The following is a 22313-nucleotide window of genomic DNA, read 5'->3' as shown; positions in this document are numbered from 1 at the left end:
TGACATTAGAAATTATTCCCCCTTTAGGCTTATAAATAGGGTATTCTTTTAGAACCTGAACTGTTTTTACTTGTCCCGGTGAAGGACTGACACGGCTTCAGAAATAAAAGGAAATCATGACTGAATATTACCGTCATGTGCACTTTTTTTTTTTTTTTTTTTTTAAATCTATTATTATTGCCACTTATATAGCGCCAACAGATTCCGTAGTCCCTAGGTGGTTAAACAGCTGTTTGGATTACAGAAAACAGAAGTGTGGGAAACACTCCCCAAAGTTTATGTTCTCTTTGCACAGCTTTTTAAAAATACCGCACTCCCATTGGAGAAGCTTCTGGTTAAAAGAGCTGCAGCCACTTGCAGGCTTATTTTCCAGGCTTCCGCCTTCCTTAGCAAAGCTACCATTTCATGTCGTACAGTAGCCAGAGTCCAAACTGTGTGAATTCAAGAACTGGTTGGATGTCTCACGGGTCAAATTAATAAAGATCCTACAGCTATTTCAAAATATAGGGGTGACTAATAAATATGTGTGAGATGACAGATGAATATTTTAAGTTGGCTGGAAGGAACATGGGCCTTTCTTCTGTCGCCCGTAGACTTGTCTTGTTAAAATCCTGCTCTGCTGATACTGTCTCAAAGTCTGCGCTGTGTGACCTTGCATTTGAACTGTAAAAATTATTCAGATCAGCATTAGATGATCTGATAAAACAAATCTCAGATACAAAAAAGGCACTCCCTCAGGAAAGGACTTTTAAATGGAACAAACGTTTTCAGCCTCGCTACCAGTTAGTAAATCTAAGGATTAGAAACCCAGGGAAAAGGTTTTTTCCTCCAGGTTTGATAAAACCATAATTCTGATGCCAGAATCAGAGTTGGTGGATGACTGATGCAATTTGCAGAAAAATGGAGTCATTCACAGACAACCGTTGAATTCTAAATGCCATTCTTCATGGACACTAAATCAGATTTGTTACAAGACCAAGGCCTCAGTTCAATTGCTTCACTTACGCATGTCAAAAGACAGAAGGTGCACAGCTTTCAGAAACCCTAGAATTGTTCCAGAAAAGGTTCATAGAACAAATCCAAAATGATCAAAAATTCCACAGTCAAAATTAAAGAATCTTTCTTGTAGATAAACCAGACAAGTCTTTTCAGACCCATTCTAGATCTAAAGAATCTCAACAACTGTATCCAACACCAAAGCTTCAGAATGGAAACCATCCTGTCAATAACCCATATGTTGCAAGCAGAAGGTTTTATGGCAACTCTAGACCTATCTCCACAAACCTATGGCTCAGACATCAAAAAATTAATTTAAAAAATCACATCAATACTGAATCCTCATCACGGGATGACGTAGGATGCTGAGCGGGCGGAGCGTCCAGATTGTGCACTAGTAAGAGCGTTTCCTTTCTCCTTCTGACATGCCGATGTCAACGACGGACTAAGAAATCCGTTTCAGCTAAATTTTACAAGCGACATTTCCAGCGGCTCAGCAATTTGTAAAAGAACTCTTTTTTTTTTTTTTTAAACAAGGGATTCCTCAAACAAATTACTGCAGGGAACATACTCCGCGGTCAGTGTCTGAAGCCTCCAGACAGACAGATAATTGCACATGGGGGATAGCAGGGAGTCTGAAAGTTAGTGGATAAATGAAATCTTGAACCCTTTAAAGACTGAGCCAAATGTACACGTTTTGATCAAAATAAAACGTATACAAAAATTGGAATTTTACTATATATCTGTTCATCTGTAATTCACCTCTTTCGTATTAAGTGCACCCACACTTATTATATATCATCTTATTCAGGAGAAATAGGGCTTTCATTTAAAATCAAATATTTAACTATGAAACATAATTTAATATGAATAAAATATAACAAAAATTGAGAAATTAAGAATTTTAATTTTTTTCTTTAGTCCTGCATGACATTTTAACTGTCAATGTCATAATACTGTTTGCTTTTACTGCAATAAAATGCACATCTTTGTATTCAGCAATGTCTCACAGGTTTTATGGTGTTTTGGGAAGTTACAGGGTCAAATATAGCATGTTTCATTTTTCAGTTTTTTCACATTGAAATTCGACAGATTGGTTATGTTGCCTTTGAGCCTGTATGGTAGCCCAGGAATGAGAATTACCCCCATGATGGCATACCATTTGCAATAGTCAACAAGCCAAGGTATTGCAAATGGGGTATGTCCAGTCTTTTTTAGTAGCCACTTGGTCCCAGACAACTGGTCTGGGTAAGTATTACTACAGTTGCCTCTGAAAAAGAATGGGTGCTCACATCCTTAATGGGTCAAGGAAATTTGGTCCACAAAAGATACTCTCCAGTCATACAACTTCATAAAAATGAAGGCCATCTGGAAAGCACTTATGTATTTCAAAGCTTTTATAAAGAATCATTCCTTGCAGATTTAATCCAGCAATAACAAAACTGTGATTTTTACTTGAACAAGAAAATAATCTTTGTCAGAGTTGTATGCAATTCTCATCACATGGGTAGAAAGCCCAAGTGAAAATCAACTGGCAGACCATCTCTGCAAACATTACTGGAAACAAACTGGTCTCTCAGGCCACATGTTTTGAACACATTTTGGACCACTAGATAGACGTCATGGTTCAATCAATCGAAAGGTTCCAAAATTTGCTTCCCTTTACAAACTGGACAATCTGGATATCCTAGATGGTTTCTTGGTGAAGTGGACATTTCAGTTGGCCTACATCTTTCTTCTGGTTGCAATGATTCTATAGGCCCTGCAGAAAATAAAAAAGACTGATCTTTTGTCATTGCAATCATGTTCCTGTTATTCTAGCATTTCTGAAAGAAGGTTTCACGTTTTGTCTTGCTCCTTTCACTTTGAAAGTTCACATTTCGGCAAAAGCAATCGTGTTGCCAACCTTCAGTGAGAATCTATTTTCAACCAAGGAGTCTCATTTTCATTGTTTGGATGTAAAGCTAGCATTGTCCATCTATCTAGCCAAGACTAAAGAGTGGTGTGAATCAGACCATATTTTCATTAACTACCAAGGCGCTCTAAAGATCTTTTAGCATCTGGGTATTCCATTGCGAGATGGATTGCTGGGTCATTTAGATGTGTTATTCCTCCCAAGGTGTTACTATTCCCTGCAAAATTAAGACTCATTCTACTAGAGCTATTTCAACTTCAAACACCGAAAGAATTATGTCAACTCCAGAGGATTTCTGCTAGGGCTGCCACCTAGTCCTCTTTCCATACGTTTATCAATCTCTACAGGCTAGACATCTCGGTCTTAGCAGAAGCTTTATTAAGCACAAGGTGTTGCAAGCAGCTGTGTCTTAATTTCCACTCTTCAGTAAGTTTCTTGCTTTTTCCCTTCTGTACTGCCACTGTACACAGGGAAAACCAGAAATTTTAACTACCGTAAACTTTTTTTAAATTTTTTTTTCGTTCGTTTTAGGGGTAGTACATATAATCCCTCCCTTCTTGAATACATTTTGATATTTTGCTTTGTATTGGTGGTGGTGTATTCTTTTGTATAACTGATCGGGTTCTGTGGTAATGCCTTTTTATAAGCTTAAAGGGGGAGGGATTTCTAATGTCATTAATTTTATAGAAGGCCTACTTCTCCAAATTAAACCTGAACACCCCTCACGCACTGCCGCTGACACAAAGGAAAACGGTAAGTAACGTTTCAGGGTTTTTTTTCACCTCTAAAATGCAGTTACCATGGAAATAAGGGGAAAAAAACTCCTGTTCGTTCAATAAAAAATGTTCCCATAATTGCTTTTCTATTTGACTCAAAGCATATTATTTGATTTATTCATTACAGTGATCCTGGCCAAGTATGGGCTTGATGGTAAAAAGAAAACTGAAACAGAAGACAGTAATTATATTAAAGATGGAACTGCAACAGGGAATGATATCTTAAATGACCCGCGATTAGAAAAACTATGGAACAAGGTGAGACTTTATATTGGTTCTCTCTTTGCGTTATGGTATTGTATCCAACTGTTGTATTTATTTCTTATTCTCCAAATCAAACAACTGTCAAAATTAAGACAAATAAGTCAATGGGACCTGATGGAATACACCCAAAGCTATTAAAAGAGCTTAGTGGTGTACTAGCAAAACCATTAATAGATTTATTTAACCAATCATTGATAACAGGAGTAGTCCCAGAAGATTGGAAGTTGGCGAATGTTGTGCCCATTCACAAGAAAGGTAATGGGGAGGAGTCGGGCAACTATAGGCCAGTAAGCCTTACTTCAGTAGTGGGGGAAGTGATGGAAACCATGTTAAAGGATAGGATTGTTGAACATCTAAAAGCACATGGATTTCAAGATCAGAGACAACATGGTTTTACTTCAGGGAGATCATGCCAAACTAATCTTATTGATTTTTTTTTTTGATTGGGTAACTCAAATTATAGATCAGGGTGGTGCAGTAGACATTGCTTACCTAGATTTCAGTAAGGCTTTTGACACTGTTGCACATAGAAGGCTTATCAGTAAACTGCAATCTTTGAGTTTAGATTCCAATATTGTTAAATGGGTGAGGCAGTGGCTGAGTGACAGGCAACAGAGGGTTGTAGTCAATGGAGTATATTCGAAGCTTGGGCTTGTCACCAGTGGGGTACCTCAGGGATCTGTACTTGGACCCATTCTCTTTAATATTTTTATTAGTGATATTGCAGAAGGTCTTGATGGTAAGGTATGTCTTTTTGCTGATGATGCTAAGATATGTAACAGGGTTGATGTTCCAGGAGGGATAAGCCAAATGGCTAATGATTTAGGTAAACTAGAAAAATGGTCAGAGTTGTGGCAACTGACATTTAATGTGGATAAGTGCAAGATAATGCATCTTGGACGTAAAAACCCAAGGGCAGAGTACAGAATATTTGATAGTCCTAACCTCAACATCTGAGGAAAGGGATTTAGGGGTGATTATTTCTGATGACTTAAAGGTAGGCAGACAATGTAATAGAGCAGCAGGAAATGCTAGCAGAATGCTTGGTTGTATAGGGAAAGGTATTAGCAGTAGAAAGAGAAAAGTGCTCATGCCATTGTACAGCACACTGGTGAGACCTCACTTGGAGTATTGTACGCAGTACTGGAGACCGTATCTTCAGAAGGATATTGATGCCTTAAAGAGTTCAGAGAAGGGCTACTAAACTGGTTCATGGATTGCAGGATAAAACTTACCAGGAAAGGTTAAAGGATCTTAACATGTATAGCTTGGAGGAAAGACGAGACAGGGGGGATATGATAGAAACATTTAAATACATAAAGAGGGAATCAACACAGTAAAGGCGGAGACTATATTTAAAAGAAGAAAAACTACCACAACCAGAGGACACTTATTAATTATTATTATTATTAGAGGGACAAAGGTTTAAAAATAATATCAGGAAGTATTACTTTACTGAGAGGGTAGTGGATGCATGGAATAACCTTCCAGCTGAAGTGGTAGAGGTTAACACAGCGAGGGAGTTTAAGCATGCATGGGATAGGCATAAGGCTATCCTAACTATAAGATAAGGCCAGGGACTAATGAAAGTATTTAGAAAATTGGGCAGACTAGATGGGCCGAATGGTTCTTATCTGCCGTCACATTCTGTTTCTATGGTTCTCTGATTATATTTCCTCTTCTCACTCTGAGGCTTTGCCAGATGTCTTCTTGCCCTTTTAGAGTCTTTAGTTACTATGCTAGTTGTTCAATATATTATTAGAAAACAAATAAACATGAATACCACACTCAAGTCATATATATATGACACGTATCAATGACAACGTTAGTGATAATGCAATCAATTTATTTTTCCCTTAACCTATTGGTGAAAAATATATTAATAATTACAATTGTCTGATTTCATCGTATGTACAGTTGTATTCATTTCATCATATGTACAGTTGCTATTTACAGAAAATATTATTTACAAAACCCTCCATAAATACTATTCTTTTACACGATATTAAATTCATTATCTGGATATAGATACAAAGCTGGTGATGATCCCACTGATGATGTAAAGGCGAAATGTCTAGCCTGATACCAGGTGTAGCTGCCTGTATAGAGTCGTAAAGAAAAATAATTGAAAAACTGAAACAGATGAAAAAACAGAAAAATAAAAATATAGTCCTTGTATGTAACAGTCCAGAAAAAATTGTTCACTATAATCTCAATATATGGGTGGATCTCACCAGTTGAATATCCTCTTTGTATGAAGAGCTGAAGGGTTTTCTAGTGATGATAAAGTCAGAAGTTGAAGAGGGTGAAGGAGGTGAATTCGTTCCAGCAGACTGTCAGGGTAAACCTTCCTCTTTGATAGAATAATCCTGCTGCAACACCGTCAAATAGAGAGATCACCTCACCGGCACCCGGTATGTATGTGTGTGGTTAGAGTCACAAGCAGTACTTGGGCTGCGCGATCGGGACATCCACGTCCCTTCAAAGGCCCCTGTGATCTGCCAAATAAATACAGAGCATGTTTATATACCAGTCCATGGCGGCTAAATTAAACCGCATCCCCCCCCCTGTAGTTACTTCCGCATTGCGACGTCTACATGCGTCAATGCGTCATGCGCATTCAGCCTAACTTTATTGTTCATTTTTCTAACAGTGAGCAAATAAAGAGAAAAAAATGTGTGTATGTAAAAGCAATACGAAAATAATTGATTCTTATGTCAACAAGTAATTATTATAATACAATACAGAAAAGAAATTGTATTAATCTGTGCTAAGCAAAAATTACCTAAGGGGTAAAATTGATAATAACCATGCAATAGGAGTGGACTGCCTTAATTAATATACCAGCAATAACTAAATAAAACATTCACACATAAGCTAGTGTGGGCAAGAACATGAGCAAACCATATTGCAAGATTGAAAAATATATGTTGACATTAACACAAAAATTAATGTAAAATGTTTGTACACTAAGCTCCTAATTGAAAAAATAATACTGATAAAAAATCATCAGATGAGAAGTAAAAGTACTACACTCCAGTTTAGAGTGTCAATAGTCATATTAGATACTGGATATAAAGCTCACCTGCAGCATGTGATTGGGGGGACAAAACAAAAAAGAAAAGACACAAAAAAATTAGAGTATATAAGTCAGTTGACTAGCTATATAAAGAAAAAGAAAACACTTGTCAATACTCAAAACGGTATGTAGCAAAAAAAAAAAATATTTTAACCGTAAGTGCAACTCACCCACCATGTAGAAACCCAAAGTGCCTTAGGTTTATTTATTGTATATAATTGTTTTAACCCCTTAAGGACCAAACTTCTGGAATAAAAGGGAATCATGACATGTCACACATGTCATGTGTCCTTAAGGGGTTAAAAAGCGTATTCGGTGGACCTTTTCAGCTGGAATAAATAATTGGTTTCAGTTCTTCTCTGGGAAATATGCTATTGGTCAATAATGATGACTGCAATGCATGTGCTGTAGGTCCCCGAGTTTTCTTCTTTATTGAATTGGCAAAGAAATCATCCATATTAAGGTGTTATGTGTTCTCCTGTACTTTTATTTATTGTTATACTGTATGTGCTTTTACATCCTGTTAAGTCCAGCCACTTTTGATTTCTCTTTTCTTGACCTGCAATTTTTGCCCGTATGTTTTGTAATGTATTCTATTTGAATCACTTGTTTCTAAATATATGTTTAGTAACCTGTACCTTACATACCTGTACCTTACATACCTTACTCCCTCTTGCTCTCTCCTATAGGGCAGTGCTTTACTCTCTCCTCCAGCTTTGCTTCACTCCCACCCTATTTGATATTTTTTGTCCTAATGCTTCTAATACCCCACCTCCTATAGCCTGTAAGCTCGTTTGAGCAGGGTCCTCTTCAACCTCATGTTCCTGTAAGGTTTTCTTGTAATTGTCCTATTTATAGTTAAAGGGACACTCTAGGCACCCAGACCACTTCTGCTCATTGGAGTGGTCTGGGTGCCAACTCCCACTACTCTTAACCCTGCAAGTGTAATTATTGCAGTTTTTTATAAACTGCAATAATTACATTGCAGGGTTAACTCCACCTCTAGTGGCTGTCTATTGGATAGCCACTAGAGGTCACTTCCTGGGTTCTAGCACAGGAAACCTGTGCTAGAGCATCGCTGGACGTCCTCACGCTGTGTGAGGACCTCCAGCGTCGCTCAAATCCCCATAGGAAAGCATTGAAATGATTTTTCAATGCTTTCCTATGGGGAGACATAATGCGCATGCGCGGCATTGCCGCGCATGCGCATTAGGTCCCCTCGGCGGGTGGGCGAGATCAGTCTCGCCCACCGGCCGACGCAATGAAGAGGAGGAGCGTCGCGGAGGCGGAGACAGCGACGAGGGACATCGCCGCTGCCTCAGGTAAGTCACTGAAGGGGTTTTCACCCCTTCAGTAACTGGGCTTGGGGGGTGGGAGGGAGAGGAACCCTCCAGTGCCAGGAAAACGGATCGTTTTCCTGGCACTGGAGTTTCCCTTTAAATGCCCCCTCTCATAATATTGTAAAGCGCTACGGAATCTGTTGGCGCTATATAAATGATGATGATGATGATAATAATAATAAGTTGTTTCTACAGGCAAAGACATCTGGAAAATTTTCAGAAGAAGAGTTGGAAAACTTGTGGAGGGAGTTTGTCCATCATAAGGAAAAGACAAATGAATATAACATACTGTTGGATACCGTAAGCAGGACTGAAGGTATGACATTTCTGTTTTTCTGTGTTGGTCTCCTTTTTTGTGCTTTTAATATGGAGTTATTATATGCTGTGCTGTCTGTATGTACTGCTATTTCTTTATTCTCCACTGTGTCAGAAAGCTAAATACTAGCCTCGTTATTTGATCCTGGCTCCGTTTATTATGTATACAATTCATCCATTTTTATTTTTTTTTCTTGTGTAGGTGTCTGTTTTATTTGTGTGAGGGGGAACATAAAAAAAAAATGTAAAAAAAAAAGTGTTTATCTAAACACCTCTACAGTAACAATTTTGTTGTGGACAGAATGATAGCCTGCCAAGATATTCTTGCGTACTTTTTTTTTTTTTGTCTTACTTTAAAGTAAATTTATGAGAGAGTTGGTTAAAAGAAATAAATAAAATTAAGTGTATCAAAACTGTGAATATGTTTTAAGAATTAATTGAACCCCCATGCGGGGAGAATTGTTTTGAGCGCACAAAGGGGATTACATATAAAAAGGCTAAAGGGAAGCATGCTGAAATTATTTATCAACCGGATCGATTTTAGAGTATATTTATTGTGGTAATTGGATACACCTGCGGTCATGTTCGACTTTAATGGTTTTAAAAATGTATTGTTTTTTTTTTTTTTTTTAATTAGCAATGTTTGATTGTTTAGAACAAAAGTTCAATTTTCTTCCTTTTTTTTTTCTCCTCTCTTTGTAATATAACACAGAATATAAGTTGCCACTTCTATCAGGCTAAACCTTAATAGCGCCTCCTAGTATAGAGTAGCTATGGGTTGTAGTCTTTTTTTTGTTTGTTTGTTTTTTTTTTTGTTTTTCCTTGTGCGTGCTGGGTTCGTTTGCAGGGCATCCATGTATGTGAACATGGATAGTGGGGAATGGGCACGGGTTCTTTGTTGACCCTATGCGGTTTTATTTTGTACGTTATGTATTGTCTAAGCTAGTCACCGGGATTAAGTCCGATTTGTACTTATTGGAAGATGGTTAGAATGCTTACTATTAACACTCAAGGTCTCAATAGCCCTTATAAAAGAACAGCTCTGATTTAAAGAAGAGAAAATACAGGTTTTGTTTTCTACAAGAGACCCATTGGGTGAAGTCAGAGATTTTTATGCAAGCAAAAGGCAGACTTGATTAAGGCTTCTTCGAGTGAAGGGAAAAAAAGAAGGGTTGTCATATAGATAGCGAGATGGATTTCTTATGAAAGTATATACCAGAAGTGAGATCCACAGGCTAGATATAATATTCTAATATGCAAACTTGATAATGAGCTATATACCCTAGTCGATATATATGCACATAACATTGGGCAAGTGACCTTTGTGAGGGATATTTATTGAGAAAGACTATGACATTATTTTTCTTACAGACATTGTTTCTATGCAAGAATTGATATGCTAGTTGGTAATCCTAAACTAGTTAATTGTATTAAGAAAATTCTTATGAAGACCATTCACTGGTCAGACCATAACGCAGTCATATGGGAAATAGAGGATACCCAGAAAAAGGATCCAAGGCCGTGGAGAATGATCGAGGTCTTCCTGAGTAGCAATAATAATAGAGAATATATCAAGCAGATGACAGATTTTTATTTTCTGGAAAATAAACAAGCAAATCCGGGCATTAGCTGGATTGCATATAAAGCTGTAATGAAGGGGCCTTTCGATTTAATTGGGTATACACGCAAATAAAGTGAGCGGGAGAACCTTGGCTGATATGCACCTTGCTTTATACAAACTAAAACAAATTACCGGTAACAAGAATAGACCCACAAAAGAAGGTGCTAAAAATATTACGCATGCACGGGATAAGATAAATGAACCTAATATGACCAGGATTTCTAATAATCTGGAAAAATTGAAACAACATTGGTATATGAAAATAATAGAGTAGGTAGGATGTTTACCAACAAATTAAAAAAAAAAAAAAAAAACAATTTGCGGAGAATAGGATAGATAAAATAATTCATAACAACAATATCTATAGAGCACCAAAAGAGATTGGTCAAAGTTTCAACAGCTTTATAAATCGCTATATAACTGTTCAGAGATGATTAATCCCAGTGGTTTTGATCCATTTCTGGAAGGTAAACATATACCTAAAATTAGCCCAGAATAGAAAGTAATACTAGATAAAACCATCCATCTAAGTGAGGTCAATTGGGCTATCAGTGCATTAAAAAATAAGAGCACCTGATCCGGATGGCTTTGGATCCTACTTTTATAAAATCCTTAAAGAAAAAATGGCCCCCGATTTTACACAAGCGTTTAATGATTTTATTAATCAGTCTAAATGCCCTGCAGAGTTCTTGGCTTATATAAATTGGATTTGTCCCCGGTTGAAGCTCTATAAACCACATCAAAAGATTAATTGATAATCTCAATATAACTAAAAAAGAACATAAAGAATTTGTCACCATTGCGCTAGAAGCAGAAAAAGCTTTTGACTGGGTAAATTGGGGATTTATGATGACGTGTTTGGCTTTGGAGAACATTTCTGCAGGGCAATAAAAGCTTTGTGTAGTGCCCCTATTGCTAGAACCATTGGGCAAAACATATGTGCTGTCTGGTTCAATCTGGGGAACAGAACTAGGCAGGGATGCCCACTTTCTCCTTTGGCAATTTACATAAATCCATGGATATTTAGTTCCACCAAGAGAATATAAAGTCAGTATGTATGCTGATGACACTGGTTTTACACTTAAGAATCCTGAGGAGTCTCTGCCTGCCCTGATGGACGTAATCACCGAATACTCTGAAATATCTTATTATAAACTGATTTCCGATAAAACAATAATTATGACTCTCAATTTAGAAGACTCAAAAAAAAAAAAATACTGTTGCGCCAATACTTTGACTGGCTGTCTTTGGACTAAAGAGTTTACATACCTGGGGATTATGATCTCTCCAGAGGCAAGGGACATCCTAGAATTAAATTGTATGGCCCTTTTTATTCCAGAAGTTTGGTCCTTAAGTGGTTAAAGGAGATGAACTATACTCTAAAAGGATGAAAGGATAAAAATCTATCCTGGGGTGGAAGGATAATTGCAATCAAAGCGTACATCATCCCTAAATGGTTGTATATGTTTAGAAACCTTCCCATTCAAATACCTGAAAGTTGGCGAAGTATAGCTCAGAGGAGCGTCTCTTTATTAGTTTGACAGGGCAAAAGGCCTCGCATTATTACAAGAATTACAAGGGAAGGATGGTGGTTTAGGTATGCCAATTTTGCTAAATTATTACTTCGCTAATATGATTGGCCATATTTACTTGATGCAGACCCCGCAGATAGGCGAAGAAAGTTGGTACCAGATTGAATGAATGACATTTGAGCCAACAGCGGGATCTCACTAGTTTGATTTGGGAGACTTAAAGCCATAAATGGCGAGATCTCAGAGACCAGTTTTATTTTGGGTCACCTTTAGGTCTGGGCTAAATTAAAGAAGAAAACTGGGAGTGCACGATAAAAAAAATTGACACCATTGGTATCGGTATAATAGCAAAAAACATTCTACATTTCTTTCCTTTAGATAAATGGACCAAATCTGATATCTTTTAAAGTGGCTGACCTTTACACCAATGGAATATTGAAATCTTTCTCTGAGCTGAATTTAGAATGTAACCTACCCGTTAAGGACATTTTTACCTTTTTAAGAATCAAGGGCTTCTTACAGAAGACAGTAGTAATCGGTGACGAGCATAAATTGGGCCTTTAAAAAAAAAAAGATATTTTGTGAGCAATTAGTACTGAAAGTCATGTCAAAAGCTTATCAATTAATATGTATAAAACGAGGAGATGTTCAGAAGAACATAGTGAAATGGAATAAGTAAATACATAAGGGATAAGTAGAGACGAGTGACTTGAGGCTATAAAGAACTTTAATATAGATATCCATTGTGTAAATATACTTGAAAATCAATATAAAGTGATCAATTTTTGGTACTTGGATCCCTCTTCAGTTAATACGTTTACCCCTAATTCTAATTGTATGTGCTGGAGATGTGATCATGAGGGTGGAGATTCTCTCCATATGTGGTGGAGTTGTAAAATCGCAGTTAATCTATGGAATAGAACATTGGATAAACTTCAGATTCTGGGGAGATTCTAAATAGAACAAAAACTTGAAATAAGGATTTTACAGATCATTAATTGGCCTAATATATTTCCAAAAAAATGCATTGATGTCTACTCGTGTGTGTTGGTTTTTTTTTTTTTCTTGCCTCAAAACTCTTTTTACCGCGACACTGGAAATCAAGTTTCCATAAGCTTGATAAACTTGAACTAAATTTTATTCCAGTGTAGTATGGAAGAAGGATTAAAATGGCTCAATAAGAAGTCTAAATGAAATAGCAGATATATTCAGAGCTTGATAAATCTATTGAAAAATGTATCATTCGAGCCATCTATTTACCATTCTGACAAATTGACCAGAACCCATACATAGTAAGACTTAGCTTATCATTTTATTAATTTTTGGGGAGGGTTAATTGGTAAATTTATGGTAACAGACCTTTCTCCCGGTGACTTGGCAATGAATGATTGTTTTTAGTTAGACTATGTTCTGTATATAGGATAATAAGACCTATTCGCTCTTATGTGTAAGAGATATTGTTAACCATATACAGTCATGTCTAACTGTTTGTTTGAATGTGCATGTAGGTTTATTTACAAAATATACAATAAAGAATATTGATTTAAAAAAAAAAAAGTTTGTGTCCCTCTTTTATATTTTAGTTTGTTTGTTGTAGAGATCCATAAAAATGTAATCAGCCCAGATGAGTATGAGGTTAAGGAGGACATCCTGCATAGCAAGCACTCAGATCTCAAAGAGAAGCTAAGGAGCATAAATCAAGGATACGAACGCTTGCGCAAACTTAGTCACGAGGGCTTCGTAGGTGGCACAGGTATGTTCCTGCAAACTGCTTTTATATTTAATTGTGCATTTTAATGCCATCACAATTAAAGCCTTTTACATTTGAAAGTTATATTTGAGTTTTCAAATAATGGAAGGAAAGCTTCAAATCATTCTTGAATACTTGGCAAACATTGCCTAAATTGTAATTTTTGTATTTATTTTTTTGGCAGCTATACTATTCCTGATTTTAAACTTTTAAGTGTGCATGTGTGGGTTCATAACATATATAAGCATTTGCATATGTGTTTTTTTGCTATTCTACACCTCCAACTATTAAGTCAATTTGGAAAAACCTACCACGGAGATAGTTTTAAGTTTTTGGTTTTTTTGTTTGTTTTTTACTTTTACTAAACATCAAGCATGTTGAGCCAATAAGCAAAGTAAAACTGCCACTTTTCGGATTTAAAATTCCCCATTTCTCTATGCCCTCTTCTTGGTGACCTGCTGGTTTACAGCAAAAGTGTTTATGCCAGTGAATGGTGTAGGATCTGAATGAACCATTGCCAAACCAAGGACTAGGCTGCTGGGGCTTTGATTCAGTGTTTGGAGTGCTCTCTGATGGCAACAAGTAGCAAAGTAACATAGTGTGATCAAAATGTGTCACAAACTCCACTATGCATTTGCATATTCCTACCTTATTTGTGCAGGGTCATAGGCTAGGTTTAATATTTTAGTCGTCAAAAGAGACGTTCACAATTAAATCGTTTATTTAATGCTTTAAATGTAGGAGCCTGCTAAAAAAGTCAGGAGCCAGTTTTTTTTTTTTTTTTTTTTTACCGACAAATGCAATTCTTAAGAGGCCCTATAATTACCAGAACCACTGCAGATTAATGTAGTTGTTATGGAGTGTCTAGTCTGTCCCTGCAGGCTTTTCAATGTAAACACTGCCTTTTTATAGAAAAGGCAGTATTTACATTTTTTCCTAGCAACACCTTAAGTGGCCGTTAATCAAACTGCCACTAAAGTTTCTTCTATCTACCCACGTTCAGCGTCTCCATGATCTACATGGAGGTGCTCAACTTTTCTGATAGAGATGCATTGATGTAATGCTGATGATGCCACGTTTTGCAGCTCTTGCTCAAAGCTTTCCAATGCTTTCCTATGGGAAAGTGCTCATGCCATTACAGAACACTGGTGAGACCTCACTTGGAGAACTGTACACAGTACTGGAGACCCTATCTTCAAAAGGATATTGATACCTTAGAGAGAGTTCAAAGAAGGGCTACTAAACTGGTTCATGGATTGCAGGATAAAACTTACCAGGAAAGGTTAAAGGATCTTAACATGTATAGCTTGGAGGAAAGACAAGACAGGGGGGATATGATAAAACATTTAAATACATAAAGGGAATCAACACAGTAAAGGAGGAGACTATATTTAAAAGAAGAAAAACTACCACAACAAGAGGACATAAATTAGAGGGACAAAGGTTTAAAAATAATATCAGGAAGTATTACTTTAATGAGAGGGTAGTGGATGCATGGAATAGCCTTCCAGCTGAAGTGGTAGAGGTTAACACAGTAAAGGAGTTTAAGCATGCGTGGGATAGGCATAAGGCTATCCTAACTATAATATAAGGCCAGAGACTAATGAAAGTATTTAGAAAACTGGGCAGACTAGATGGGCCGAATCGTTCTTATCTGCCGTCACATTCTATGTTTCTAAAGCATTTGATTGAATGAGATAATCAAGGCTGATAATCTCAGCTATGGATTTGGACCAGTTACAGCGAAAACGGCACATCATTGGGGGGAAAAAGGGGCGAGTAGAATACAATCAGAGGGGGTTGGTGACCTAAACAAACACGTTCACCGACAGACTTCTGGACTGATAGACACACAAACACAATGACAGACATACTGTATATGAACATACACTCACAAAATATATTTTTGATATTTGATATACCACAAGCAAAAATATATGGCCACAGGTTCACCATGCACCGTCACACTGCTCCCACAGCACTTGCCACAGTGGCACACAGTGCTTATGTGTCAAATGAACTAATGTCAATTTCCAAATTTCTCCACAGCACTTGGCACAATGGCAATTTAACATACACAACCTGCCTGTAACTGTTTCAAGTTGAGTGTAACATGGGGTCCAGTGGCTGGCTGAGGTTGTTGGAAATCAGATCTCCCAGCTTTTCCACTCTGTCCTTCCCTCCTCCTCCCATGTGACTCTGTTAGCTGGGAGGAAGTGACCTCACAGTGCTGCGGCTTTTTAAGAGCGTGGCCAGACCTCTAAAAATACATTGCTATAAGGAGCTCCTATCTGGATTGACCACCTGATGGTCCCTCTCAACACGAGGCCTAGACTGTTATTCCAAGTGGGCCGGTGCAGCGGCCACACCACAATGTCTGGCAGGCCACATTTGTGGGCTCGGGGGCAGTTGCTTTATACTCCTAAGGAATAACTGGGGCAGCTGCTGTCTATCTACAGATTGACAGCCGCTAGAGACTGTCATAACCCTGCAATGTAATTATTGCAGTTTTACAGAAACTGCTATAATTTAAATTGCAGGCGTAAGGGGGCAGGGGCATTGCACCGAGACCACTTCAATGAGCTGAAGTGGTTTGGGTGCCTATAGTGTTCCTTTAATGGTGACTTCTGTAGATTAATTACTTGGAACCTTTTGTAGCAATATTTAATCATTTGGAAAACGTATTAAATCAAGGCCATAGAAGCTATAATTATCTGAAAATAGAATACAGTTGGATTTCAGATTAAAACAATGACTAGAACATAGAAACATAGAAACATAGAATGTGACGGCAGATAAGAACCATTCGGCCCATCTAGTCTGCCCAGTTTTCTAAATACTTTCATTAGTCCCTGGCATTATCTTATAGTTAGGATAGCCTTATGCCTATCCCACGCATGCTTAAACTCCTTTACTGTGTTAACCTCTACCACTTCAGCTGGAAGGCTATTCCATGCATCCACTACCCTCTCAGCAAAGTAATACTTCATGATATTATTTTTAAACCTTTGTCCCTCTAATTGAAGACTATGTCCTCTTGTTGTACAATTGATAGAGCAGAGAATAACTAATGCCAGGGTATGTTGGGGGGAGGAAGAGGTAGGCACGTGTGTACATATTTGTGCAATCCTGTATAAGGAGGTGTGAGTGGGGCATGATTACACTGAGTGTTGGTGTGTATTTGTAGTCCATACTCCTGCAGATGTCGCAGCCTGTGTGAACCCGCTCCCCTATCGTCGATATTGGCTCTCACTCCACTTCCACTTTCCAAGATTTACTTATTCTCTCCCCTCTTCATTTTCAGGATTAGCCCATTCTCCCTCTTTTTCCATCTCCAGAATAAGCCCAACCTGCCCTTCCCCGTTTCCGGCAGTAGGCCATTGTCTGCTTCTAAAATTGTAGGAACCAAGAAACGTTGTACTCCTTGCTTTAAAGTAGGTATGTTACATTTTCTGTTCTCCTGTTTAATTATTCCAGAGTTTATTCAGCCTAGAGTAAATGACTTATGGGACATGGCAAAGACTGCAAACTTCTCAGACGCAGAACTGGAATCATTTAAGGTAAAGGAGGACTTCATTAATAATAAAATGAATACTGCTCTTTTATAGGCATTAGAATGTTCAAAATATCTATCTTCCCAAATGAGCACACTTAACTGGATTTCAACAGTGTGTGGGGCGGGGGGGGGGGGAGGGGAAGGAGGTCATTTTATTTACTTGTCAAGTAGAAATGCATACAAGAGATCAATGTTTCAGTCCTCACAGGGACATTTTTCTTGGGTCCCCTGATAGCACTAACACATTGATGTATTGTGTACATCAATATTTGACTTGTCATGTAAATCAAGTTGAATATTTCTTCACTATTGATATCCACCTGAAGTTCTCATTTTGGAGTTTGTTCTTGACTACCAAGTCTGAAAGCTGGTAATTATGAATAATGACTAAAATAAATAAATTATAAATCGCTGAAGTGATACATCTAGCTCTGCTTGCCTTCTGCTATGTTAGTAGGATATCTAGATAGGTTCATTCAGATGCAGTGCACGTGCGCAGCAATCCTTGTAATTCACCACAAATGCTTCATAGAGAAGCACTGAAACCAATACTTCTCCTTTCCATTTTTAAGTACAGTTGAAAGCGAGTGAGGTAGAAACACTTCCTACTTGACAGCTAGAATTAGTAGATTTCTAAAACTGCAGATTTGCGTGTGTTTTCTGAAAATGTATACATTGTTGTTATTAATATTTTATTATTTTAGGAAGAATTAAAGCATTTTGAAACAAAACTGGAGAAACATCAGCATTACAAAAACCAGCTGGAAATATCCCATGAAAAGCTAAAGCATATTGCAGAAAGCGGAGACAAAGAACACCTAATAAAGAGCAAAGAGAAATATAACATGCTTACTGATAAGATCAAAGAATTGGGGTATAAGGTGCGTTGTTTATCATTTATTTATTTAAAGCACCAACATGTTATGCATCACTTGACAATTGGTTCACAACATACAAATTCGTTCCACTCACAAGTTTGTCAGGGATAAGATGTAGTGAATGCTCTTTTCAAACAATCTTCTTCTCTACTTACCATAAGTAAAGTCCGAGTACATTCTGTTAGTACAAATGGGTTGTTTGTATATTGCCAACATAGTATATAAACAATGTGTCTATAATCTAAGCACATTTAAGTTTTTTGTTTGTATGCAATTTTTTAGGATTTCAAATACAATTGGTTAGTTAATGATTTTTATTTTTTATTGGGGTGGGCGTTCTAAAATAAATATTATGCACTATCCTTTACTTTTGAATGAATTTCCATCACTTTCAGAGTAATTGGTATAGAAAGGCAAGAGTATACTGTACAGATTTTTATATTCTGCTGGTATTTTGAGGAATGTGTATCCCAAACATAGCAGCAGAATGTAAAAGTTATGTTAGTCAAAAGGAACCTGCAGTCTGAAAAATAACAATGCTTTTTGGGACTCTAGCTCCCTTTTTAGCAGTGTGATCACTGTCCACCCCTTTGTCCTGAAAAATGAAAGTTTAATTATTACTTACCTCTTTTCCTGCACCAAAAGTCCACCGCTACCTTCGAAGATGGCATGCATGCTGACATCTTCTACGATCACCTCCAATCCAATGCTTCTCATAGAGAAGCATTTGATTTGGAGAAAAACCTGCACAGCCAAACGCTGCGTTCCTCCAATTAAATTATGCTATGAGCGCATTTGATACCAGCACAGAGTTTCACTCGGTTATGGACAAGGAAGAACGCCACTAGAGGTGTATTTAACCCTGCAATCTAAGCATTGCAGTTTCTACAAAACTAATATTTTTCCATTGCCAGGTTAAAGGAACACCATAGCGTTAGGAACACACATTTGTAATCATAAAGCCTATAGTGTCCTAGTCACCGTTTAGGTGATTTCCCCCATCCCCCAAGGGTTAAAAAATATTTATAAGGTTGCTTCAACACATCCATAATTATTGATTTGTTTATTTTTATATAAAGTTTTAACTTACGTGGACCTGAAATCCAGGGAGGGATTAACCATAGATTAGATGCTCCTTAGGCTAAGCTTCCTCAGTAGACCAAGCAACATGGAGTGGGTGAGCTCCTGGGGACTCTCACTGAGCAAAATAAAAATGGCTCAACGTACAATGGAAGGGCAGTGCCAGAAGACTCCAGATTTTGTAACCACTTCAATAAAATGAAGCCGTTGCAGTGCCTAAAGTGTCCCATTAAAATATACATTATTTAGTTTATGTGACAAGATAAATCACGCGAGGCAGGAAAAAGCAGTTTGTCTATGCTTCATTTATGGATGGCCACCTGGGGGCCCCGTATAAAATAATTTATTATGAGAAAATATAATCTGGTCCCTAAAGACATTATCTATGCAGCCCTAATGTCACTGAGTAAGTCATTCCATTAAGTCCTTAAGAAACAGATTGTTATAGCATAGACGCTAATGGTCCTTAAGGGGTAAATGTCTGGAACGCAGGACTTTGTGACTGTATTTCCCCATGTTTTCCTTCTTGAAATGCAAAAGTCTAATCAAAATAAATGATTTAAAAAAAAATGCACTATGGTTGTAACTTAGCTTTTTTATCAAATAAACCATATAGCACAAATCCTAGACTAGATACATTTACATGATTATAGTACTCTAAAAATTCTCGTCCAGTACTAAAGTATGCATTTAAAGTGTTAACCCATGTTAAAGGGGACCTCTTACTTACCAGGATTTTAACATTATGTTACCTTATGCCTTACATTTTAAGAAATTAATTTTGTGAAGTCTGAACTCAACATAGCAATCTATCTAACCTTTCTATCTTGGCTCCCCATCAATTATTGTTCTCAACTCTGCCCTTTTCTGTCATTGATCATGGTGCGTGGAGACGCAAACAATGCAGTATGTGTCTTTCCTGTGCCAGGACTGAACTGGTTCTGTAATGGAATTTGCCAAATCTTTAATATACATTCCAAAGAAAATGGAGAATTACGTGAAAAAAGTTAAATGATGTACTTTTAAGAAAAGTGTTGATTACCAGAAACACATCTGCTATTATAATTGTATAAACGCATGATTAATCCTTACTATATCCTTTTTTTTTTTTTTTGCTCATGTAAATAGGTGAAGAAGCATCTACAGGACCTCACAAGCAGGGTTTCCAAAGATGGACTAAATCACAATGAGCTTTGAATGATTTGTTTCTGGATCATCAGTGGTGTAAATGACGAAGAAAAACCTACTGGACGGGCATCATTTCATCTACTGATAAACAATGAAGGCTGCAAGCATAATTTGACCACAAGTCAAAACGTCTTTGCTAATATGCAGAGCACCTGGTTTTTGTATTTAAACCTCTTTTAGGTTGTCCATGTATTCCATCTGTATAGGTCATTGATGAAAATCAGGCTTATATATTTCGGCTGGAAACAATACCCATTGATCAATGTCTCTAAACTGAGATTTGTCGAGAATTGAAAAACTAGATGATGAAATCTGGAAACAATGCCACATTTTGGCTTTTTGGCTTCAAATGTGCAATTTGCTGTTACTTTAATAAATTACTAATTTAGCAAATGTCAATGTCTAACTCTATTATTAGTCCTGATACAAAGTCATTTTCTGACATAAAAAATAAGGTCCAACTTAAAGAAACAGATTTGCATATGAAGGATTATCTCTTAGCCCTGTTACTTTTCTGTGTTTAATTTTTCCTCGCTTGGTGCCTGCAGAGATCTATAATTGCTGTTGATCAAATTAAATTCTAGTTTTGCTTGTGGAGATCATGGCTCTAAATTCACAAAAATGTTTTCATAATTTGCTTTAAGAAGCTTTACAGACAAATTATTCATCACTTATTAGTAGAATATTAGCATGTGGTGAAATCTTATTTTAAGCAAAAAAGGTACCAGGTAGTTTGTTTTTCATTGTTGTGATTTTGTTTTTTTAATTTTTTTTTGTGTTCACATGTGGTCCAGTTAAAGTTGAACTTTCTCTAAAGATGTGATTCATTTCATGTGTCCTCTATGCATTTTCTACAAAGATGCAATTTCATTTAAAGTATCATTGGTTGATTTATGTATTTTGTCTGTTTCTTTACACCTTTTTGTTTCATTCTTTTTCAGATTAATTTTCTTTCCTTAAAATTATTCTAAAATTTTTTTTTGAGATCTTGAAATAAATATTTTATATGAATTGTTTTGTTTTTTTCTTTGATTATTCTGAAATCTTTCCTGCATTACAGACTATATCATGTAATGTGCACAATAATGCACGCTTACAGAACATTTCTAAATTCCTGTTAGATGTTTGGTCCTTCGTAATGATTTTTAGCTTATAACAAACCTAATAGTAGAATGTTTGTTTATTTATAAATTACAGAAGCTTTTAGAAGAGTCAAGGCAGATTATTGTGTCAGGTAACACATTTGTTCTGTTAAAGTTTTAAAAATGGGGGAAAAAACAGCAATGACCTACTTTAATATGTAGTTTCATAACATAATACATTTATTGCAAAATAAAACAAATGTTCATAATTGTAGCAATTTGTCCATTCGATATATTTTTATCTGTAAAAACAATACTTTATACTGGGGAAAAGATAAGCCAGCCACCATTGTGTTTGTTTTTTGGGGAGGTGGGGGGGGGGGAGTGGGGTTGTCCAAGTCAAAGTTAATCATGCCAAAATATCAAATTATTAGTTGATATAATGGTACAACTGCATGTTATCTACTAAATGCCCAAATGAAATAACCCAGATTTACCAAGTAGTTAAAAGATTCTAAAAATGAGGAAAAATGTGCTTTCTAACAATGAAAGAATACATTATCACTTAAGAAAAATCTGAAAGATTGAATACTCTTAAATCTATAAATATGGCATATTCAAACATAGCTGTCACCCTTGTGTGTGACAGTTCTCTTTTTGGTCATGGCATAAAACACTGGTGACAAGTTTTTTGACGGGGGTTTTACCTAAGAGGTAAGTTGAAGCAAAATGTCTGCTTCCACGCATCAATGGTGCCACCTTTCCAAAGTACCCCCACTGCTAAGTGTGCCACTCATAATTGTCTCATGATAACTTCGACGAAATTATGACCTAATGGGATACATGCAATCATATAGTTGAATAGGTTGCTCTAGGCACAATTAACCAAGGTTTTTTTAGAATAGCCATCCCCATGCCCACTTTATGGGTAGCTGCTTGCA

The 22313-nt window shown here is 36.9% G+C and overlaps 1 protein-coding gene across 1 annotated transcript in view; it reads left to right on the top strand.

Moving 5' to 3' along the window:
* LRPAP1 (LDL receptor related protein associated protein 1) overlaps window positions 1–21045 on the top strand; it is a 28467-nt gene extending 7422 nt beyond the window's left edge. Inside the window, exons 3-8 of the mRNA XM_063459853.1 lie at window positions 3815–3945; window positions 8566–8686; window positions 13436–13591; window positions 17066–17148; window positions 17849–18025; window positions 20231–21045. Of these exons, the coding sequence (XP_063315923.1) occupies window positions 3815–3945; window positions 8566–8686; window positions 13436–13591; window positions 17066–17148; window positions 17849–18025; window positions 20231–20299 (737 nt within the window). The 3' untranslated portion in view covers window positions 20300–21045. The remainder of the gene's footprint in view (window positions 1–3814; window positions 3946–8565; window positions 8687–13435; window positions 13592–17065; window positions 17149–17848; window positions 18026–20230) is intronic.
* The last annotated feature ends 1268 nt before the right edge of the window (window positions 21046–22313 follow it).

This window comes from Pelobates fuscus, chromosome 6, assembly GCF_036172605.1.
Source record: "Pelobates fuscus isolate aPelFus1 chromosome 6, aPelFus1.pri, whole genome shotgun sequence".
NCBI classification, from domain to species: domain Eukaryota; kingdom Metazoa; phylum Chordata; class Amphibia; order Anura; family Pelobatidae; genus Pelobates; species Pelobates fuscus.
Note: the sequence above shows the minus strand (reverse complement) of the source record. Positions and strands in the feature narration are given on the sequence as shown.